Source organism: Zingiber officinale, chromosome 2B (genome assembly GCF_018446385.1).
Source record: "Zingiber officinale cultivar Zhangliang chromosome 2B, Zo_v1.1, whole genome shotgun sequence".
NCBI classification, from domain to species: domain Eukaryota; kingdom Viridiplantae; phylum Streptophyta; class Magnoliopsida; order Zingiberales; family Zingiberaceae; genus Zingiber; species Zingiber officinale.
The window spans coordinates 143249184-143274271 of NC_055989.1; the positions used below are offsets into that span (position 1 = coordinate 143249184).

General features: G+C 35.2%; 2 protein-coding genes across 3 annotated transcripts; one reads left to right on the forward strand and one right to left on the reverse strand.

Annotated features, from left to right (window-relative positions):
* The first annotated feature begins 7558 nt into the window (after positions 1-7558).
* On the forward strand, positions 7559-10812 carry LOC122047534 (small ubiquitin-related modifier 1-like). Its single transcript, XM_042608890.1, has 3 exons — positions 7559-7773; positions 10188-10337; positions 10420-10812. The coding sequence occupies exons 1-3, from the start codon at positions 7696-7698 to the stop codon at positions 10486-10488; spliced, it is 297 nt and encodes a 98-aa protein (XP_042464824.1). The 5' UTR covers positions 7559-7695; the 3' UTR covers positions 10489-10812.
* Positions 10813-11576: 764 nt separating this feature from the next.
* On the reverse strand, positions 11577-19648 carry LOC122047535 (ubiquitin carboxyl-terminal hydrolase 2-like). Of its 2 annotated transcripts, none has more exons than XM_042608892.1 (3): positions 18601-19648; positions 16373-18424; positions 11577-12381 (listed from the first exon to the last, which is right to left on the reverse strand). In XM_042608892.1, the coding sequence occupies exons 1-3, from the start codon at positions 19293-19295 to the stop codon at positions 12147-12149; spliced, it is 2982 nt and encodes a 993-aa protein (XP_042464826.1). In that variant the 5' UTR covers positions 19296-19648; the 3' UTR covers positions 11577-12146. The 2 variants fall into 2 exon arrangements, with proteins under 2 accessions (XP_042464826.1, XP_042464825.1); XM_042608891.1 differs by having other exon boundaries at positions 16373-18288; positions 18465-19648.
* Positions 19649-25088: the final 5440 nt, after the last annotated feature.

Here is a 25088-nt window from a genome sequence, read left to right on the forward strand (position 1 = left end):
AATTAGTTTTTTGATCCTCGAGTGTAGATGTACAACTGTTTCACCTTCTTCCATCCTAAGGTTGCTGATTTAGTTCCGGAGTAGGTATCATCTTATGAGTTTCACCTCCGAGGTCCTTCGTGCAGTTCTAGGAATTTCTCCCAGAGCTATTTGGTAGACTTGTATGCTCTGATCCGATTAAATTCTTATGATGGTAAAACATTCAGCAGATAAAATTCTTCCTTACTGTTTGTCATAAAGTTAGCTTGCTCCTTCTTCATTCACTGATATTCTTCTTTGTTGGCTCCTTACAAATCCTTAGGTGCTACAAAGCTATATTTCATTATTAACAATAATTCAAAAATAGTTTTGAAGAATACCTTCATTTTCTTTTTCCATGTCGCGAACTTCCTCTCAAATTTTAGCTGGTAGATGCTGGGTCCGACCATCGTCTTGATGCTTAGTCGATAATTAGTCCTTCTAAGGTAGTTGGATTCTGATACCAATTGTTAGTCTACATTAGGCCAGTTATAGGGGGTGAATAGCCCGGAAACCAAAGTTAGAATTTTCTCTTGCTTGGACTTAGCAATGATACAAGTTGGTTAAGCATAAATAATTAACATTAAAAAGAAATAACAACTTAGGGAAATGAGTAAGAGATACTGAAGTTTACTTGGTTGTTACTGGAAGAAAAAGAAACAAAAGATGATAAATTGGATGACATATGATGGGAGACACTAGAGTCTAAAAGCAGATGGAACTCTGATTTGCCGTTTGCCACGAAGTCGGCCTGCTCCTTCTTTGTCCACTGATATTCTTCCTTACCTTCGAGTGCTACAAAATTGAATTTCATTATTAAAAGAAATTCAAAATCGATTTTAAAGAATACCTCCATTTTTTTTCCAGCTCACGAATTTCCCCTCGAATTTCGGTGGATAGATGCTCAGTCCGACCATATCGTGTACTTCGTTCGGCGATTAGTCCTCCTGAAGCATCCTTACTCTGATACCATTTGTTAAGACCCTCGGAGGGCGGCTAGAGGGGGGGTGAATAGTCCAGATTTACTTGGTTACAATCGGGGAGGTTTTTAATCTAAGAAAGTTAAAGCACACTAAAATTCTCCTTCAGGCGGAGAAGCTTCTTTACAGCAATGGAAGCGCAGAAATAGAAAGCTAAAATAGAACAGTAGATGTGTACAAGTGTTGTTTCACAATTTTTTGTTGTTCTTTAGCTTTGAGAGCATGATTGCTTATATAGCCTTGCTCGGGGTGCCTGGAAGGATTCCAGGCACCTGGAGGGGGATAAAACTTTATCCCCTTTGTAACGGATCGCGGTCAAACACGATCCAAATAAAATCTCGTTCTGGGCACCCGGACCAAGAAAGTCAACTAAGTTGACTTTTTCCAGTCCAAGCCTTCCGCTCTGGTTTCGCTTGCCTCAGTCCGGGTCTTCCGCTTCAGTTCCTCTTGCATGGGTGATCTCGGTCATCCGGAATAGGGCTCACTCGAACCCAACTTCCAGCCTTCTCGAGCAAGCTTTCGCTCCTGACTTCTCGTCCCTCGGAAATGTCACGCGCCTCCTTCTCGTCCGCCCGCGTACTCTTCCGCAGTACCTTGTCCCTCAGACACACCGAGCCTGTCGACTCTCTCCCATGCAACCCTTCTCGCTAGCTGTGTCTTTTGCTCGACATCCTGTGCTCCTAAGTTCCTGCACATTTAGACATAGGATTAAACACAACAGAACCTAACCTAACTTGTTTGATCACATCAAAACAACCTTGGGCTACCAACAGAGCGAACCGGATTCAGACTCATCGATTGACGAAGATGAAGCAGCCTTCATTGTAAGAAAATTCTCTATGTTTTTTAAGTCTAATAAGTTTTAAAAGTTGCATGCCAAAAAGTTTGTTCCGGCAAAACGGAAAGCAAGGTGCTAAAATTATCAAGAAGAGGGGCACATCAAGGATGACTGCCCGAAACTGAAGAAGAAGAAGAAGAACAAAGGGCCAAACAAACGAAAACACAAAATTTTGAAGGCAACGTGGGATGAGTCATCATCGGAGTTTGAACTGGAGGAGTATACTGGACTAGCACTCATGACGAGTCACCAAGAAGAAAGTATCGATGAAGGGGAAGCTATATCTGAAGAAAGCAACAGCGAAGGGGGAGCTTCTAACTTCAAACATGATATGGTAAGTGAGGTATGCTTCTTATCCCATGATAAATTGTACTCTGGAATAACCTTACTGGCTAGATCTTTATATAAACTAAAATCTAAGAATAATAATTTAAAGAAGGAAAATGTGGATCTATAAAGAAAATTAGCAAATGCATGTCTACTAGACTTATTTGATAAACTCAAAAATGAGAAAGATAAACTAAAAGAACAAATAGAATGTTTGAAAAATGACTCTCCATATTCAATTCCAAATTTATAAAATTCAAATTTTAGAAATTACAAATGACTCAATTGGTATATCAAGAACCATAAGGGTCAAATTAGAAAAATTCCTAAAATTATATTCCACCAAAATTCATGATTAATTCAGTAGGAAATAATTTATATTAGATTCCCAAATCATGCCTAGTATAATTTAAAGTTAATCTTATGTATACTTTAAATATTGATGTGTTTTATCATCTATATTGCTTAAATAAATGCCTACTGTTCATATTTTGAGTTAAAAATTTTTGTCATGTTATTTGATGATTTAATCTATAAGTAGATTTTTTTTTTCAAATTTTTTTTACTATTGAGGATTTTTTTTAAAAAAAAATTATTAACGAAAAGTATACTTTAAAATTTAAAATTATTCCGCAGACTTAAATTTTGAAAATTTTATTTTTCTATGATGAAACATGATATTTTCTATCCTTACAAAAAGTTTCAAATTTTTTGAATATTATCTAAATTATTACGAATTATTCTGCAAAAATCATTTTTTAAATTTGAAAACCTATAAGTAAAAAGGTAAATTTTTATACTGTTCTAACATTGTCTGGTTAAGGTTGACAAAACTTTTCAAAGATTTTTCAAAACCTATAAGTAGTTCTTAACATTATTTTGTCAAAACAAGAAATTAATTAGTCAAAATAGAATATTTTTAAAAATTATTTTTGAAAAAATATTAACTTACTGATAATTGTTGTTATGTACCCCTAGGAAGGTTTTTCAAAATTTTCTAACAATTTAAGTTATTTTTTTTCAAAATTTTTTAACTGTTCATGTATTTTTCCTAATTTTTTACTGTGATCAAAGGGAAGAAATATGTACAAGTTAAGGGGAGTAATTAAGGGGGAGTAAGGACATTTTTTTTTTGAATGAAGTTTGCAAGTTTATTTACTTGCTTAATACAGTGCATTGCCAACTTCTTTACATATTCATGTTATTACTTGTTATTGTACCATGACTTTAATTTGGGTTGATTCACATTAAAAAAGAGGAGATTATAAGTACCCCGTGATAGTTTTAATGTGGTCAACTAAGTTAAGTTAGGTCTTGTATATTTGATCCTTGTGTCTAAGTGTGCAGGAGAATAGAAACATAAGAAGTCGAGCGAAAGATGCAGCTAGCGAGAAGGATGACACGGGAAAGGAGCCGACGGGCTCTGTGCATCCAAGGGACGAGATGTTGTGGAAGAGTATACCAGTGGGCGAGAAGGACGTGCGCGACATTTGAGGGACGAGAAGTCGTGGAAGAAGCTTGTTCGAGGAGAAAGTAGGAGTTGGGTTCGGGTGAGCCCAACTCCGGTTAGTCCGAGAATCACCCACGTGAAGAGATCAACCACTAAAGAGCTGATTTGCCTCTTGAAAGGTGCCTTCTATGGCTTGGAAGGCGCTTTCGATGAATAGTGCGAAGACGCCTTCTAGCTATAGAAGGCGCCTTCCGGTAGCCGTTAGCCACAAATAAAGTTTTATCCTCAACGGATAAGACTTATCTAATGGAAGGCGCCTTGAATCATCTTGAAGGCGCCTTGGACCATCTTGAAGGCACCTTCAATCTATGGATAGAGTTTTTCAGGGCTATAAAAAGACCCCTAAAGTTAGAAAATATTCAACAACTCTTGTATTCATTTTCTGGCAACTTTCTGAGCATTCAACGAGTGTAAGAGGCTTCTCCACCTTCAACGAAGAAGTTTTTTAGTGCTTTCTTTTATCTTGGGTTAACAACCATCTAGGTTGTAACTAAGTAATTTCTTTGTCTCTTCTTTTTAGTTGTTGGTTTAATTTAGTATAATTGTGCCACTAATTAGAGTTGAAAGATCGAGAAAAGTTAATTTTATTTTGTAAGTAATTCACCTCCCTCTTGTCGGCCTCGCTGCTCCAACAAAAATAACTATACCAAACACTCAAGCCTAATCTATAGTTTATCTAACCTACTAGGTTTACCTTACTTAGAGTTCACTCCTTCAAGACTTTATCATCTAAGGTTTACTCCTGTATGATCAAGGATAATCATGTAAGTCTACCTGACCTATTAGATTTCTTGCTTGAAGTTCCAAGACTTTACCACCTAAGGTTCACTCCCTTAGGATCAAACCTAATCATGTAAGTATAACTACTAGGCTTCTTGCTTAGAGCTCTTCTAAGACTTTTCACCACTTAAGGTTCACTCCCTTAGGATTTTTCCGTTACCAAACATTTGGTCACCTTGACCTGCTTAGACTTGTCACTTGCTAGACATTCGATCATCCATGAAGTGCCTGGACTTTCTCTTGCCTAACATCTTATTCTCTCTTAGCCGGCTAGGATTTTCCTTTACTAGTCATTCGGTTAACCTTTGACTCGATTAGACTTTACCTTTGCTAGTCATCTGGTCAACCTTAACCTGACTAGACTTGGCTAACTTTCAAATATCAAATTATATTTGGATTAATTCTTGGTCAAACTTGATCAACATAGGTATATTACCAAATATCAAAATTTTAGAGACTAATTATATCAACAAGTATTACTTAGGAGATATGCTAATTTAACTTCAAAAAATGAGCAAAAAATAGACAACCCTATTCCTAGGGGTGTCAATTCGGGTGGGTTGAGTCGGATTCAGGTCGGGTTGGGAATCCAAACCTGACCAGAAACCAAATTTAACCCGAAACCCTTAAACCCAAATCCAACTTGAATAACCTAAAAATCTGATTCAAAATTAATTTTTTTTGGCCATTTCCCTATAATTCTTTACTTTTATCTCAATACTTTATCATTATCATATTGACATTGATATTACTATACATAAAATTATTTTAATTTTTAAAATAAAATTTGATTTAACCTAAAACAAATACTACTAAGTGACTAAATCCTAAATTCAAGTCAAATCGGGTCAACCCGAATCCAAGCCGACCTGATTTGGAAAATTTCAACCCAAAATCCCTCCAACTCAAACCCAACCCGAATCTAAAAATTTTCAACCCAAACCTAATTTTTTATAGATAAACTCAACTCGAATTATTAAGTTAGATTCATTTTTAACACCCTTATCTGTTCTCAATATTTTTTGAAAGCCTACTCAACTCCTTTGTATAAAAATTATTTATCATCTTAAATTAAATGTAAGACTAAAGTGCTTTAGTTTTTTTTAAGACCTAACTTTTGGTTTTAACTTCATTTCCTAAGCTCATTTACTATTAGCCCTTTCAACTTTTCACTTGGAGCATCTCCAATGCAAGATTTGTCAAAGGTTTATAAAATTGAAAAATCTTAACAAAAAAGCTTTTATGATTATATTGTGTAGGAGAGGTTTGAGATTTTTAATTCAAGAGCATGTTTGAGTTTTCAAACTTATTTTTTTCTCTTGAAGATGAAGCTAATAATTAATGTACATGATCGACTTTTTCCAAACAATTAAAAAATAATTCATTTGATAAAACATTTAATTATAATTTTTTATTTCATAAATAATTAGTAATAATTAAAATGGTTTTTTTGAAAATAAATATATTTGAGATAAGTTAAAAACTATATACAAATGACTATAATTAAATTAAATTTATATGTAAATTAAATATTAAATAAAAATTATAATTTTAATTAAATTAAAAATAATAAAATAATTTATTAATTATAAATTATAAATAAATTAAATTAAATATTATAATTAATTAAAATATCAAATGACAATTATATAAAGATATTAAATGAAAAAATAATAAATAAAGATATGTATTTATAACGTAGGACACGAAAAAAATTGTATGTAGGTTTTTAATTGTGGAGAGAATAGTAGATTTTTATACTTATGATGTGACATTGATGTGGTATATTAGAAATTACAAAAAAACTTATTGAAAAATTTAACCATTGGAGTTGTTCTAAAAAGATTTTATACTTATGATGTGGTATTGATGTGACATATTATGAACTACAAAAAAATTTATTGAGAGATTTAATCATTGTATAATAACATCTCCAATGGAAGCTTTTTAAAAGGTTTGTAAAGTTAAAAAAGCTCCAATGAGTATGGAGATAAGAGCATCTCCGATGCAAGGTTTGTGAGAAGTTTTCAAAATAAAAAAACTTGAATCATTGTAGATATGAGGTTTGAGGTTTATAGTTCAAGAGCAATAGTAAAAACTCAAACATGCTCTTTTGCATTGAAATTGATATATATGCATGAAGCCGTGTAACTATATACTATGAATTATATGATAAAAAAACTCACTTAGAGTTTTAACCATTGGAATGTTTCAATGAGGTTTTATAATATTGACATGACATATTAAAATCATAAAAAAAAGACCATTTAGAGTTTTAATGATTGAAGATGCCCTAAGCTTTGAGGTTTTTGGTTTAAGAGCCGGTTTGATTTTTCAAACTTGCTTTTTTCTCTTGAAGATGGAGCCATTAATCATTGGAAAAAATAATATTGTATGTTTGACTTTTTAAAACCATTAAATATTTTATTTAATAGTTAAATTATACATCTTTCTTTTAAAAATAAATATATTTGATAAGTTAAAAAAAAATACAAATGACTATAATTAAATTAAAATTCATAAGTTAATTAAATATTAAATAAAAATTATAAATTAAATTAAATTAAAAATCATAAGTTCATTAATTAAAAATTACAAGTAAATTAAACTAAAGATGAGAATTAATTAAAATATTAAGTAAAAATTATATAGAAATATTAAATGAAAAAAATAATAAATAAAGATATGTGATTTGTAATGTAGGATTCACAAAAAAAATTATAGGCAGATTTTTTAATTATGAAGAGAATAGTAGATTTTTCTATTTTTTGGTATTGATGTGGCATATTAGAAATTAAAAAAAAATTATTGAAAGATTTAATTATTGAAGATGCCCTAAAAATTATTTATCATCTTAAATTAAATGTAAGAATAAAGTCTTTAGTCTTTGTTTTTTAAGACCTAACTTTTGGTTTTAACTTCATTTCCTAAGCTCATTTACTACTTACTAGTAGCCAGCCCTTTCAACTTCCCACTTAAGTTGAATAGAAGAATTTTATTAAGAATATTTTCTTATACTGCGCGTGATACAAACGCCAATGAGAATAAGAACATTCTAGTGGCGGACGCCAAAGCAAATATAAATTGCGGTTTTCGAATCCGCCCTCGGTTGCAGCGATAAAAGGCTAAGGAACGGCTTCGCCCGCCCCGCATCGCTCTCTTCTTCGTCCGATTCAAGTACGCTGCCGTTGCTGACCGAAACCCTAGAGCTTCTGCTGTGTTCGGATCGATCGCCGTAGAGGATGTCCGGAGCTGGAAACGAGGAAGACAAGAAGCCGGCGGATCAAGCGGCGCACATCAATCTCAAGGTCAAGGGGCAGGTTTGCTACCACTTCTCTACCTGCTCTCTGCGTGTGTGTTTTTCTTTGGTTATCTATGTGTTGAGAATCCACTGCGGTTTCTAGTCCCTCGATTGGAGGTGGAGTATAAAGCGCCTTGATGTGAAAGTTACTTTCTGATGATTCAAATCGCTCATAGTAGCGAATGAAGATTGTCATTTTGCCTCTGTGTAGTAATCCTGTTCTCTCTCTTTTTTGGTCTGCCTCTTGCGAATTGTAATAGCAGTTTTACATATGATGCATGATTATTGTAGATCTATTATAATTTTGGATGATAGTGATTTTCTTGGCAAGGGTTATCATGATCCTCAAATCTCATTCTTAGCTATCTTTGGATATAGGGTTCTATATCATAAGCCTATATAGGCTTTGAGTTCTAATTAACCAAGTAGGTCTGGATGACGGGTTTGCCTTTTTGAGCTTTCCCTCTCTTCTCTAATTCGTAGCATGTATCAGCGATTAGTCGGTCCTTTCTATTGTCTCTATTTCACTTCAATCCTATTTCTCTTTGCTTTCTCATGTTGATTATTATTCCTCTATCCAGACTGTTAGTGTAATGGAGTTTAGCCTTTGTGTCAATCCATCAACGTTATTATTGTTTCTCCCTTTGCCATGATTTCTAGCTTTGTCCAACTTGATTTGATCGTACGATTTTCATTGTTACTTTGCTTGTCAGTTGTTGGTATTCTAAAACCTTTGTTTTTGTGCTCATTATTTGAAACATGCTAAGTATCTCCATGATTCAAAGCACTGTTCGTTAACATTTGGATTAGCTGGTGATTTTAGAAAAAAACAAATCAAAATTCACAATAAATTTATTTAAATTTCTTACTTAATCAACTAGTGACTTCATATAAATAATTGTTGCCTCACGCATTAAACAAATCTAAGTATATCTAGAGCAGCTTGTATTAGCGCCTAGTGCCCTAGGCATTATGTACCTTGGCACCTTAGAGTGCCTTGCACTTTCTACAATAATAGTTTAAGCATGATTTTCTTGTAGCCTGAAAACAATTTGCCCCATTGCAAAGTTGGTATTTCTTACATTGGTGCATTCCTCTCCAAAGTCTATATAAAAAATTTTATATTGATAAAAAATTATTAACATATATAACTAAGTAGTATATTAGTTGCCCTATCCAATAAAACACTCCACATGAAAAATATATGTCAACCATACAAGGTAACACAATGTGTAACCATATATACTAGTCATTAGTTTAACAGATCATCTGAACATGCATCACCTAAATGTTTTAGGTTAACATTTAGAATTGATCACGTTATACATTAGTTTATAAAATTGTTATACACTTAGAAAAGTAGTACTTTTAGTTAGGAATAGCTGCGTTAAATCCCTTATTTGATAGCAGATAATGCTAAAGGTTTTTATTTGGTTTGGCTCAACTAAAAATGAACCACAATTTTAGTTTTTGGGTCTTTACAAACAACTATGGAAGTAAACCATGAAGAAGGAACCACATATGTATATGTGCTGTGGTTCTCTGCGTAGCACTGATCATATTTATCAATTAATCCAATTTCTTTAATCACTACAAATGGCACTAGAAAACAAGTTACTACTGTTGACACTCAGTGTCAGGTTTTAGATTTGGCTGCTTTTAGTTTAAAAGGGCCACAGCTTTTAAATGCCCATGCTACTACGACAAGGAGAAACAAAATTGAAGGTTGACAGAAGTCATTAGATGAGCTGTTTGAGTAAGATTATAGTAAAGACGTTTAACAATTGCAAAATCATGAGCTTTAACGTTGCGAGCTGTATTCTGTCTGCACCCTTTCTACTATCTTCAAGATTTTTTTTAAATCAATTTCAAACAATAATTCTGATGGTGCTCTATTCTTCCCAACAAAGTAGCTTGGGTAAGTCAAAATCTTCTGCTTTTTACTGATCTACTGAGGGACTATAAAGATATGCTGTCATATTTTTCAGCACATATAAATCTTCATTCAATCCTATGCCTGTGTCAACTATAGCTTCTGCTTGATTTAACCTATGCCAAAGCGAGCATGATAGGCAATTATTCCTCTTAATCTTTGTTTGAGAAAGAAATAAACATTTCATGATTCAGGTGGATAGTTTAAGAGGTGGGCTATTTTATACATTTTGATCCGAAGCTTAGAATAGGTTTATGGGACCATCATATTATGCTATTGAAATGCTGGGCGACAGATTTTTATTCATGTGTAATCGAATAGTTAAAATCATTGAAAGAATAACCGGATGTATTAGTTTTTATTAGATATTATGATCTGAATAAATATGAATAATTGTGTGATTCCCTTAAGCCTGAATTTTTAATATCAATGATGCCAAAATGAGAGTTGATTGATCTTATTTTCTTCTGCTAAAGTTGCGCCTCTTTTTTGTTCTCTAGGATGGAAATGAAGTGTTCTTCCGGATCAAGCGCAGCACTCAGCTGAAGAAACTCATGAACGCCTATTGTGATCGCCAATCTGTGGATTTCAATTCCATTGCTTTCCTGTTCGATGGACGTCGGCTCCATGGCGAACAGACTCCAGAAGGGGTGAGTAAATAATCATTTCGATCAATTTTTTCTTCTCATGGTCGTGGTGTCTATCTTCCTCACTTGTTCTTGCCTTCCCCAGCTTGAGATGGAAGATGGCGATGAGATTGATGCCATGCTGCATCAAACTGGAGGTAGCCTTCAAATCTAGAGAAACATTTCGGTTCTTGATTTTGCTAAAAATTATGACTGTAATGCATATATTTGCTAGCTACATGTTTTAGTTGCTCAAGAGTGATTGGTGAAGCTTATATAACTGGTACATGTATCGCGATGCTCCAAATCTTCTCTATTTTCAGTGGTTGTGTTTTGTTGAAAACTATGTTTGCCTTTCTGCGTGTTCTTGTGTAAGTTCAAACCTTATTACTCATCTGAAAAGCACAAGCAGTAAAGGGGGCTAGTTTTGAGTTGGGCTCATGTACAAAAAGTTTTTTATTGTTGAAAAATATTTGAATAAGAGCTTTGTTTTTTAAAATTTATCATCTTAGTTTGTTCGAAATATTGTTGTGGAATAATGCATTGCCCATGTGTTCTCCATCTTAGCTTGACTTGGGTCATGTAGCCAGTTCTGTTTTCGTTTGACTGTTCACCTAGCTTGAGTTGCTTTGGTTATTCAATACTCTTGCTTGGTTCGATCGTCTTTGGTGGTTGTGCTAAGCCAAGCATGACGAGATTTCTTTAGGAATGGATCGCGGCGCCAAACATGACCCGTTGGACACTGTTTGGTCAGCAATTTTCTTGGTCATCTTGTTCGCCTGTAACGGTAGAACTTGCTCGCTTCATTTGGTTAGGTTGATTTAGTTGGTTATCGGGCTCCTAATTCTCACATATCTAAACGCCCCTCTGTTGGACTACCGTAAAACTAAGTCGAATAAAATAGCTATCTAATGTTTAAATAGTCCATTTTTCTTTTCTTTTTTTTAAAAAAAAAGTCATAAAATTGACAGAACAAAAAGAAGTTGATCAAATATGCACCTTGATTTGCAAACTCACAGAGAAATATTGATATTATTGATGTTATACCATCTCTTGCTATGCAAGGGAAAATTATATAATTTATTTATAGAGAGAAATTTCCTGGGAAATAAGAGAAACTGAAACACTGCAGCATACTAAGTTGAGGTCATGTATTAATCAAATAATTAATTACATAAGACTAGAAACGCATTTAAATAAGATCAAGTCGGTATTTGTTTGTTGTTTTCTCACAAGAAAATAAAACTGTTATAATTCATTAGAAAATGAAAATGAAAGCTATAATATACAATGCAATTTTAGAAAGGAATATAAACAGAGCATTCACATAAGTTATCCACCACGAACACACGTTTAGATCGATACATGTTCTATTCATTGGGATATAAGTGATTGATCAATGGAAACATCTCTCAATGAAACGTCTCCAGCAAGTTTTGTAGACTATACCCATGAATCGACTGTTTAGAGCAAATTTTGTATTCAAAATGTGTAATCCAATTTTCATGATGGAAAATTACCTGTATGAAGATGGATACTACCCCTGAGATTTAACAGCATTCTCAAAAATGTGGGGCGCAGAGTCTTCGGAGCATCTCAAACAAGTTCGAATCATTCATGTGATATGTCCGGAAATCTTGCGGCACCAAGAAGCCGATCCACCACATTTTCATCTTGACAGAGTTTCAAATGTGGTTGGTGGCAGACCAGCAGTACTTGAGAATTCCTGTCTATCTCCATGGATTGGACTCTCTCGGTGGCAAGCACGTGTAGAGGTTTTCCCAGTTCTTCACATGTTTAGAGAGGATTTTCATGAGTGTATTGAATAGACGATTACATCTTCTCGTAGAACAGAATGTAGGCTTCACACTGAAGGACTTCAGAAAAAGAAGCCTCCCTGATATGAGCATCGCTGGCGTAAAACCAGGAGGATGAATTTACGTCCTTCCTCGCTTTCTCACTGTTCCTTTGACCTCGCACGTAGGCAATATAGTGACCACCAGCCATGCCACCAGAGTGTACGACCACCCCAAATAGGGAGTAAATGCAATTTTCATTTTCCTCGCACCTGGAAGAAGAAACAGGCAACCATTATAAGAAGAAAACAACCTTGTTATTATTTCATTCACGCAAGTAAAACAATCTCATGCACAAATAACCTTCATCAATCAGGATAATATATGAACAAAATATGCACTTGTCCCCTTAGTAGAGGAAAAAACAAATTGATAGATCTGTTGGATGAACAGGTTACATGAGAAGCATAACATGAAATTCTAAGCATTGTACCAAACAAACTCTGCAGTGCTCCAAGTGACAGCCATATTGTTATGTAATTTCACTACTCACTAATCCAAGTTTTGCAGAGCATCTCTGTTATGGGAAGTCAGGAATTAGGCTTATTGCTTTTCATCTCAACCATTGAGACCATGTTTTCTTATGCGCTTTAACTTTGATGGAAGCACCAGGCAAGGGGTGGACGACAGAGGGATGAAAATCCATTGTTTATTTGGAGAATAGGATGACAGGCGATGGAAAGATAAAGTGGAGGTACTTGCAACCATTCCTTTCTGCCAAAGTTATCGAAAACTACAGGGATAAGAGAGAAGCAGAGATCAACCAAATTTGCTGACCAGAGACCTAGATATATACAAAACATTTAATGTTTACATCCTTAGCCTCCTACTGCTGAAAGTAAACATGTCCACGGATCCCTTGGTTTCTCAGCTTATCTCCTGGCCTTCCTTTCCCACTATATCAGGAGTAAACAAAATGGTAATGAAACATACTGACAAATCGAAGATAAAATAATAAAACAGCTGAACTAATGACAAGATAATAAATTATGAAAAGGGCGGTTGACAGTTGTATTTCAAGATAAGCTTTTAAGCAATTTCAGTAGATCATTGCAGATTTTTTTTACCAATGATTCTTAGGTATTGCTAGGACAAGCATGTTAACAATTGGTGAGGAACGCAAATTCCACTCTACTGAGCCGATCATTGACAAAATGCACGGGGAACAACAAATATTAGAGCTTTGGCCTGGATATTGGACTTTGGATGTTGTAAGTGGTTGAGACTGCTCAAGCGGTGCAGTATGAGACTGTGGCAAAGAGAGAATCTGGCATTCCCATATGCTGGTAAGCTTCATGGTTTCTCTTGCATCTGATAGTTGATGAGCTTCCACTTCGACCTTTAAAGGAGAGTATAATCCCGCTAATAAAGATCTTTCTCTCCTGAGCTGAAGAAAAGGGACTACCTCAATCTAAAAACTCAAATTTTCATTAGTGACTATTCGCTAATGCAGCATATAGTAGCTTTGATATTTAACTAATTCTACTGCCACACAGGACATGAGGCCCATAGTTGGACATCACCTCAAGAGCGGAAAAGGCCATCTTTTCTGACTCTAGTGCATGGTGATGGCAGATGTGTTCACAAAGGTTCAACCGACAAAAAGAAGGCCCTCTATGAAGCCGTAATGAGGAAAGAATAATGAAGAATTTCCCTTCACTTGATGGTGAGGTCATCTAGACAGTTGCTAGTGAGCTCACCCCTCACGGTAATTGCTCATTTTGACATCAGATCAAGTTTGGATCCTTGAAACTTCAAGCTCTTCGGTCAAACAAGTCCAGGGTTCCAATCGTGTTTGAGAAAAACATATCCATTCCATTTTCACTTGGACGACAAGTGAAAGAAAGGCACAACTTGAAAGAAGTCACCAGCAAAGTACCTTCTGATGTTACGTAGGTGCAAGCTTGAGTCCTTGGCCACAAGCAATAGTCATCTTCTTAATCTTCTTCATCCTTGTCAATTTCTTAATATGACTTCTCATCCATCTTCTACCGATGTTTTTCACAGGGTGTCCTTTGATATGAAAAATAGAAGTAAGAAAAACAGGAAATGATCTGCTGGATAGCTCCTATATGGTGTAAAGTGAAGGAAATTATGACTCTATGCTCCTGCACTCAATTTCCCATGTTGTTGTTCCATGTCTAGTGCCCCCCACTTCTAAAATTCCTCCTCAAATTCCCATGAGAATAGCCATGGTAGATGTTTTCTGCCTGCTTGCTCCCTCACTGATGATTGATGAGTTGTCAGTTGAATGGCAAGCACCTGAGTTGGCACAGCTGAGCTTCGTAACAATTAAGAAGCAGTGTCTAACAGCATGCAACATTTGTGAAGGGGAGCCTTGACGCAATGGTAAAGTTGTTACTTTGTGACCAAGGACACGGATTTGAATCCTGAAAATAACCTCTTGCAAAAAACAAGGTAAAGTTGCGTACAATGCATCTTTCCCCAGACCCTGCATGACGGGAGCTTCGTGCACTGACTGTCCTCTTTTTTTTTTTTCTTGTCTAGCAGCATTTGTAGTTTGCCATATCACTGCTCTAGTCAGATAATAAACTTGTTTGATTGTCTTCAGTAAAGGTTGGCTTTAATATAGGATGCTATGTGTTGCTATGCGTGCATAGGCCAACAGATGATAAGTAAATGTCACTATTCTACAAGACACATCTTGCCCTTAAATTTATCAATAATTGGGATGATCAAATATTCTCTATGATAATAAATGTGCCAAATTTAAATACAATTTGAACCACCAATCGAGCAATGAGATAAAAGAAGAGGTGTTCTGAGATTCAAAATTTTGACCTATACTTTTTTTATTTTCATTCTAACTTTTTTAGAAATCTTAGAGTATCAATTAGTGACTGGAGTTTGAAAATATATGGGATCCAGTAACATAGCCCATTAACTCATAACTTATGCCAATCGAAGAGGATGGTTATTGCTCAAACTCTTAGGGAATGGATTAGTGACAAGGTTTGAAAGATCGTTCCATGCTTGAGTATTAGTCCTCGGCCAGAATGGTTCAGATACCATGCCATGCACGATACTCTATGCACTTTAAGTCATGCATAGATGAATTCAAATGGGTTTTACACCTTTAATCTCTCTCCACTTATTTACTTTCAGAAACAACAATATAACATTGTGATAACCAATTTACAAAGTCGTGTCAAACAAAGGTAATTAATTTGATAGTTGAATTTCACTATAAAATATAATTAACGTGTAAGTTGTGAATTAACTATTAGGTGTAACTATAAAGTTTACTAGTTAACTAAGAAATAAACAACATTATAAATTGAATCATATAATTTATTCTGAGTTATTTAATAATTATTGACTAAATATGAAGTATATAATCCCTAACTAAGTAAATTTAACTATAAATTATGCAAAATTAATTACCTTTCTGAAAACATATAAAGATATAAAAACTACTCGAAAATTTAAAATCACAACTTAATTAAATACAGTAATTTAATAATTATTTATCAACCTTATAAATCCTAATTAATCATAGTACCACAATATTTAATATCATAGTTAATTAAAATAAAATTATAAATTGATTATGAATTATTACATATTAATACATTTTTATGTTGTAATTTACACTTCATTTATTACTTTTAACACATCCCCAACACCCATCTCATGTTGCATGCAATCCAAGATCCCCATGACTAGCGGACCTATTCTAAATCCAACGCATGCCAATTTGGGACTAGGACAAACAACTACCTTGCAACTTAGTCTTGCTAATTCTCTTTTTCCTATTGGATACGAGTCTAGCTCATTGCAATTAGCCGACAATGTTTCTCCCATGCTGGCCAAAATAGCATGGTATTGTTAGAAAGAACAAAAGGCCAAGCAATGCCTATTGGGCATATTTGTTGATTAAGGACATCCTTCCAATTTATATAAAATAAAAAACTATAAAAGATATCAATGAATCATCATATAGCACATCCAAAGTATAAGTATTCAGCACATTCAAAATAAAATCATTATTTGTCAAGGTTCGACTTTCTAGCTAATGAGATCTAGCAAAATCACCTCCAAGACTGAGGCAAAATAAAATGAGGTACAAGATCAGTACTCAAGTATCAGATATGGATTTCTACTCCAAGATTCCAAATGGCAAACAAAGGTAGCATCGGCAATATAGAAAAATAAATATTTCTTCCCTTTAAAAAAAAATACCTTGGATCTAGATAAGGCCTCAAATCAAGTATCTCGTGGAAGAGAACATGGCCTCTCAACTTACTTAATCGGCCACAAGCATCTTGACTAAATCTCTTCAAATGTACAGTCAAAATAGGTGGTGTTTTGCTGATTAAAATCCTTTTAGTTGCATCCCTCTTGAACTTCTTCTTTGCAGGTTCCTCTTTTTTAACCCTTATATATTGGGCTGGACAAGCTTGGCTTGAAAGATTTGAACACTTTTTCCGTAAGTTAATTGCAAGTTTGTTATTTCTGCAGGGATTCATCAAGTTTTCCCCAATATCATGTGGACAATTAGTCAAAGTAGCTGCTAGAGCATGTCCACTAAATTGAGCTTCTTCCTTGACACTTGCAGTTTTGTCACCCTCAATTTGCTTAGGCCTTGAATCTGTAAATTCCTGATCTTCTGCCATCACATTTAATTTGTCTGTTTGACCAATTGATATATAGTCTGGAAAAACTTTGTTATTACCAGCAGTGATTGCTTCATTTTTAAATTTTGCTTCATCCAAATCACAACCCACATATGATTTCTGCTCTGAATCGGGCTTTTCTGAGAGTAACTCGGTCTCTGCACTGACTGATGCTGTCCGTCTATTTCCTAAATTGCTAAGACCAGTTGAATGGAGGTAGCTCACCTGGAAGTCAAGAGAAGTTTTTTCAGTTGTGCATTCATCCCCTTCATCCTGAAGCTTCATCATGCTTGTGTTGCCTAGTGTTGGTAAAGGATCACTCTTGCATGTCTCATCAGTAATCATGTCACTTGACAAGGCTTCCGAACAGTGCTCACAGTACCATGCATGTTCATTGGACAAAAGCTCCATGTTGGTAAATAATGTTAGACAACTTTCGATTGAAACAATATTTTCACTATTATCCACTTCCTGATTAATCTCACAACTGTTATTGATCCAAAGAGTCGCAGGCGTCTCTTCAACCATGCCAGTTTCAGCCTTCAGCTCTGATGTAACCTCTGGTTCATTAAATAGATCACCAAATCCATCAAACTCGACATCTACTTGTTCAGAGTCAGCAATGGCAGCTGCCTCGACACTTGGTTCCTCCGCCAAATTTCCAGAGGAAGACTCGTTATCAGGACTCTGAGAAGAATTGAAACCAAACATGACACCAGTGATGTGATCTAGTGCTTTATAAGGAAGCAAAATAACTCCAGGATCATGTACGCATGAAGAAGAAGTATCATTTCTGCTAACATTATCAATGTTCGAATCCAAAGAAACTTTTGGTTGTGTAGGAGAATTGTCCACTTCTGATCCAACAGAAATTTTGTTTTCATTCTGAAATAATTGAGAGGTATTAGGAGGGTGAGAAGATTGAATAGCAAAATCTAAAGCATCTGCTGTCATCGTCGGTTCTGCAAGATAATCCATCCATGATGAACCCTCAGCTTCTGGAGCAATATCTAGTTCTGTTTTTGGTGCAGCAGTGCCCCAGTTATTGTTTTCTTCTGTTTTGGGTGGATCAGATGACTCGCAATAGTCCACTGAGGAAGTAACTCTTTCTTCAGGTCCACATTGAGGCAAGACAACAGATCCTCTGGCATTTGCTTTTTCTTGAAACTTCCTATTTTTATTTCTTTCTTTTGGAGGTGGCTTCCTTTTAGGTGGAGAAGGTGGAGCTTTCTTGGAAGTTGACTTCTTTGAAGGCACTGGCAGTGATAAATCTAGAAACAGCTCATGAACTGTAGAAGAATGGCCACATTCAACACAACGGACTGTACTAGATAGCTGGCCACCAAATACATTATCAACCAAGGTGCTCTCTAAATTTGGAGAGCCTTGATCATCGGTATCCTGCTCTTTTCCAGCATTGCTCTCTTCAGCATGCAACCCATCAAGCAAGCAACGTAGCAATTCATGGCTGTCCTGCTGCTGGTAACCTCTGAACTGAGGTGCTTTGGAACATATACATCCAAAAAGATTCTTTGGGTTCAATACACCTTTAGTAGTTGGCCCAGTACTTGTTTCACTGAATAACTTCTTCAATGCCATAGTAAGCGGTCCAATAGGCCTGGCAAGCAACGTAGCAATTCATGGCTGTCCTGCTGCTGGTAACCTCTGAACTGAGGTGCTTTGGAACATATACATCCAAAAAGATTCTTTGGGTTCAATACACCTTTAGTAGTTGGCCCAGTACTTGTTTCACTGAATAACTTCTTCAATGCCATAGTAAGCGGTCCAATAGGCCTGTTCAAGTTCAACATGTACTGTCTGAGCAAGTCTATTGCCAGAAGATTCTGCATCACTGAATTAAAGAAACAAGTGTTTCCCAGGTTTGACAACCCTCTTATCACATATCCCTTCTCTTCATTCATGGTATAAGGCTCAGCCTCTAAAACTTTAACCCTCTTATCATCTCCAACTGATTTAGCCTCCTCCTCCTCTGCATCAGCGTTTGGCAACTCAATATGGATCGATGAGTTGCACGAGAAGCACCAGCCAATTTCAGGCTTGTCATATCTCACCATGAGATCATGGTGCACCTGCTTCCAATGCCTGCGAGCATGGCCATAAGGCACCGAGTCATTCACTGCTCCCCTGCAGAAGCAGCGATTGCAACCCAAACATACCCAAACGGGATGCACGCCGGGGCTCTTTGCTCCTCCTTCCCTCTTTTTCTCTTGCTTACCCTTCTTATCCCCGACTCTTTTAGCAGGAGGATAGTCCCTGCATCCCTCGCAAGTGGGGGCAACATCGGATGACAAGATTCCAAGAAGAACCTGATTCAATTGGGCATTGTCTTTACTGTAATGGCTACAAAATCCTCCGGCCACAGCATCCTCACCATCCACATCCTCCCCCGAACCTCTTGCCCCTGGGTTGGCAGCCCGAGGATGCAATCCGCGAGCGTTCAACCTTTTACTTTTCACCTTCTTCGCCATTGAAACCGATCAGGACTATCCAAACCAATTCCAAATCCAAATCCAAATCCAATTTTTTTTTCAAGAAGAAGATATTGATCCAGGCACAAAGAATCAAACAGCAAAACCTGCTTCCCTATCCAAGTGGACTTGATTTAAACAACAAAAAAAATCACAGAATTACCGAGACGGAGAGAAAAGGATCCGATCACTGTGTGAGACGAGAAGAGCTTGATAACAATACGATCGGAATCGGATGATCCAAGCAGGCGAGACGGAGAGAGAGAGAGAGACCTCGCGACTGCCCTAAAAAGCTGCAAAAGGGAATTTGAAGGTTTTTGTTGGGGTGAGAGAGAGAGAGAGAGAGAGAGAGAGAGAGAGCGAGCGAGCGAGAGAGAGAGAGTGTGGAACCGACTTGACCGGAGATTGACCCGGCCCGTTTACAAATGGAGGAGGCCCATGATCTGCGATATATAGAATATTTTAAATTTATATTTACACCCTCTGTTTAAGAAAATCATAATTGTTAGGTTCAAATATATATTATACCACAACTTACATTGCGGCAAAGAGGTCAAATTGATTATTGAGATATTTTTTAGACCAAAATTAGAAGTTGTTGTGTGCAAAATGATTATATTGGAGACCCGTATAATAAAATTTTCCAATAGAATGTGCCTATTTGTAAAATAGATAGTAAATGGTGGATAAGGGAAAGTTAAAACGATGTCCGTTTTTATTGATACTCCTTTTTTTTTAATTTATCATCAAGTTTCTATTATAATTGTGTAAGTTATGATTCATAACTGCTATCATATAAAATTAATAAAAAATATATTATATTAGTTATGATTAATAACTATTATAACATATGAATTATAGTATAATATTAATTAATATTGATTAGAAATGAAGTATTCTATTATAACAACTATATATTTACAGTTATAATATAATATTATTAATAATTATTGATTATAATTACTTTAAAAATAAAAATATTTTTAAAACTAAAATGTTTTAAAACGGGATGAAATTTTGATAATAAATGAAAAAGAAAAATGACTTAAGGCAGCTAATAGTTGTTTAACCACCTCTACAAATTCCTTTTCGAAAATTATAACATATTAAAAATTTAAATAACTAAGACAAGTTTAAAATTTTAAATAATCTCTAATAAAAATTAAAAAAAAACCCAACTGCCTTCATTAGCCATCTTCAATGCAAAGCAAAACTTGTCCAAAAAGTTTTATCACAAATAGACAGGAAAGTGACTAAAGAAACATAAATCTCTTGCAACAACAACATCAACAAAATCCTATAAAATACATGTAAAACAAGATGAATTAGTTTGTTTCAAAAAAAAAAAAAACAGTTTGATGCTGCTACTGCAACATGATTCTTATACAAGTTGAACTTCAAAGAGAGGATGTTCCTTCTTAGTTCTTCCTTTCAATCCAAACAGTCTATCTCCTAAAAAGGCCAGAAGTCATCGCCACCGGGCTTCTTTACAAAGATCTGATTGTACTCGGGCCGTGAAGTCTGAAAAGGAGTTAGAAAAATTGTCATGATAATGTAGAAATATAATCGATGCGAAGACACAAGTCGAACCAAGAAACTACGAATTGCTTGACTTGTTTATAACAGAGGAGCAAACAAGTCGAACCAAGCAACAAGGAACTAGTAGGCAGTTTGGACTCGATTCAGCAGAGGATATGCGTGACTAACAACCTACTTGCGTTGTCCCCAACATTACCGATTTCAATCGAATGGAATATCTGATCTTGTTGTATCGTAACTATCTGAGGTGGTGGAAGACAAGGATCTTGAGTCTCTCACTCGTCAGGAAGACAAGACAAGGATTCCCTGGGCATTGTAATCCACAAAGGATCAATTCTCGTCACAAAGACAAAGGTGGTGCAAAAAGTTCAGAGGGAAACTACTTCAGTCGAGGCAAGAGATGAAGTCTCTTTTTAAGACAAGGCAACCCCTCTATGATGCCCACAGTGGAATGCCAATTGTTCTCCAAGTTGCAACAGCCTCCTCCGTGTAATAGTAGCAATCAAATTCTATGGACCGCCGAACCTTTCATGCCTCAAAATCTACCCAGAGAGAAGATGCTAGATTACTTTTTATCTTTTCGGTGGATGGAAATGTAAAAGAAAAGTTCCTTTTTTAGGATGGAGAGACACCACAAAGAAACAAATGAATGGGTGTCTCTTGATTCAAACTTGAATAAAGGATGGAATCAAATGAAGAGTTTAAACACCCCGCATTGTGAGCTTTCCTATCACGCTCATATTCAAGCTCATGTCTTATCTGATCATAAATTTGCGGACTAAACAAGTGAGACATTTCTCTGTTACTCAACCAACTCATTTTTGGACATTAACTTTTCATTCTTCCAAGAAATTGATTTTATGACATTCTACTTGCAAAATAGATCATACATGTCTAACACCATCCATTATCAAATAACAGATTCCACTTAATCTTCCGAACATCAATTTCTGATAATGTACACTCATTTGGTGCCTAATGTTACTAGGATTTCATGAGTTTAATTAACCATCTTATTTCCTTAGTCAACCAAAGATTTGAGAGAAGGCCTATGCTCCACACAAGTTAAGACAACAGAGAGATACTGATACACAAGATTAGTGATATAAAGTCATCAAAAGAAAAAATCAATAAATAAAAGATGGAAGATAGACAACACACCAACTGTGCTGAACACAAAGATTGAATGAATAAGAAATCACAGATATGCATATTTAAACCAATAAGAAATCTAACTGTGCAAATAAGAAAGATCTCAAACGTTTTAAATGATGAATTAGGTGCATACTTATAACAGCCTTTTTTCATTTCATATGCATTTGCTCCTCTCAATATGCAAGAAAGAGGCTCAATAAAGGAAATACTCATCCAAGAGTAACATATTCGCCTATTTACTTGAAGAAATATGAAAAAGGATACATGGATGATCATTTTACATTTCCATTTTATTCTAAACATGCTAAGTAATTTTTAGTACTAATGTTTGTTTTCACACGACCAACACTTTATCATCTCAAGCAATGATAGCAAACTTTAAACATCAAACTTTTATTTAATGTCTCTCTACTTATGTTACTCCAGTACCTAGACTAGGAAGATGTCAGCACTTACACATAAATCTCCTTACACTTTTTCAAATGATTGTGCTGCCCTTTTATAACCAAAAATCTCCTATATACCATTTCTTTGTATCAATGTTTTTTTTCCAAGATTAACATCTACAGTGTATGATCGTCTACTTAAAAAGACAGCCCAGTGCACGAAGCTCCCGCCATACGGGGTCCCGGGGAAGGATCCATTGTACGCAGCCTTACCTTGCTTTTTTGCAAGAGGCTATTTCCAGGATTCGAACACGTGACCTTATGATCGTCTACTTACTATTTCTTTTTTGAATGACCTAGGCAAGAATATTATTTCAACAGTGTTGAAACAATAAAAAACCTAGACAAAAACAAAAGAAAAAATAACAGTAGGTACAACCGTACAAGTTTCTACTTATGTAATTTGAGATAGCCTTTTTAACAGAAATACCTGTTGTAATTACCAAATAACAAACGTCTCATGGGAAGAATTATGAAAATATGTAAGTGTGAAAAAGTTGTATACTGAGTGTTGGATCCAGGGATGAAGGAAAAGCTGCAAAATATGGAAGTGCATGTTGAAAAAGTTGTAAACCAATGGATCCAGGGATGAAGGAAAAGCTGAAAATCTTACCCACTTGTGTAAATGCCAGTGACTGACTTCCCAATTTTAGTTACATGCTAATTGGGCTTCTGCTCAAATTGTGATGGATGAAACGTTCTAGGCTTCATATAGTTTTGGTAAAAAAAATAAATTATATGGTTGAGAAACTTTCATTTTACTCCATTTAATTTACTTTTTTAAATAGGCCCTACACTTTCAAAGTTAACATTTTACCCCTAAAATTTAAAACTTACCAAAATGCTCCATCCATTGTTAACTAATAACGAAGCTAATAATTATGTGAATTATGCATGGTAGAAGGTACCATATGTTAATTTGCAAATCATCTTGCAATTTAAAAATCAAAGATTTTGATTATTTTGAGCTTGTCAGCACCACTAAGGTGTTAGAGTCTTAGAGAACATACACCAGAAATTTTTCTTGCCCAAAAAAACTATTTTTTGATGAAAACATCAACTAGCTACTTTGCAACTTAGCTTACTTGGAATTTCTGATGGTATAAATTAATTTAAAAATCAACTTGTGATCTAAAATTAAAGATTTTGACCGAGCTTGTCAGCACTTATAAAGAGACATAGCTTTTACCCAATTTTATACGAGTTTCTATCAGCAACCTAAGCATCCCTTATCAAAGGGAGACCTTATCACTCTTCTCATGAGTGTGCCATATCTAATGGGTACCCACAAAGAGGCAAAAGAACTGGTGATAAGCAAAGATGCATCCATTGTGGTTCTATATTTGATCAAACAAAACCAAAATCCCCCTTTCTTCTTCCAAATTTTCTATCTTCTCATTCATTTCCAATGGAACCCTCCTACCCTAACTCCTTCCATTCTATCAATGAGTTACTTATAGTAATTCACAAATCTGAATCGACTAATTGTTCTTTGAGAGCATTTGTTCTTGTAGAGATTTCTCAATTTCGAAATGGCTTGAAGACTTGGGTAGTAAAAAAAGTGGTATGTTGTAAAGAACAACTTAAGAGAGTCCCTACTAAATATTCGGAAATCAAAGTGCATGCAAATCAATGCACAAGTTGACTAAAACTTAAAATTGAAAAACTCTGACTAAGTTTGATTATTACACAAGAATAAATGTGGAATGGTGAACACTATTAATCAAATACGTGATCTAGAGTGTTGGTTCTAAGGGAGTGGTAGAGCTTCAACCTATATGTACATGGGTGGGGCTTTGGCTCATTTATATATTCTCAATTAAAACTTTGACCAAGTGCATGAGGTGGGGTAGATCTATATGCACTAAGGCGGAGCTTCTGTTGATTTACATTCTATTATTGGTGGTTTGCTTTACGGATAAGATGATACATTTTAGTAGATAGTAGTTTTGGCTATAGGATTCCCCTAATGGAACAGATGATGATTGACAATAACATAAATATAATGAATGATGATAACATAAAGCTAGATATTTGTTGATAATTTAAAGTTGGATAATTGGAGATAACTTGAATTTGCTAATTTTATTGGAACTCTTTCTGAAGATATATGAATTCCACAATGCAACGTTTGTGTTTATTTCTTTGTTTCTTAGCCTCCAGATTTCCATTGCAAATGGAGACCAGACATTGAGGTGGTGTGATGCGGTTTTGCAAGGCCTCTTAGAGTTGCTCAGAAATATCTGAAGACACATGTTGAAAAGTGATTTCTTATCGAATTATTGTTTTACTTTTATCTCCTTTAATGTAGTATCTCCTTTTCAAAATCAAACATGTTTTTCTTGTTCCCATAAGAAATATACTCCAATGTCCTTGCTTTGTATTATAACATATTTCAATGCAATCTCAACAAATATTTCTTGTTTCAAAAGAAGTTCAATAAACAAAGCTTATCTTTGTGTCGCACATGTGCTTCTTTATGATCATGATATAGGTGGTTTGTGGGAATTAAATTATCAAGGATGAGCTGCCCTTTCTGTGTGTATAAATGGAAGATAATATTGAACATATTTAACACGGTTGCCTACAGAAAACATGCTTTTGACATTCATGAGAGTGAAATTTTATAACATTTTCCTATCAGAACTGATTA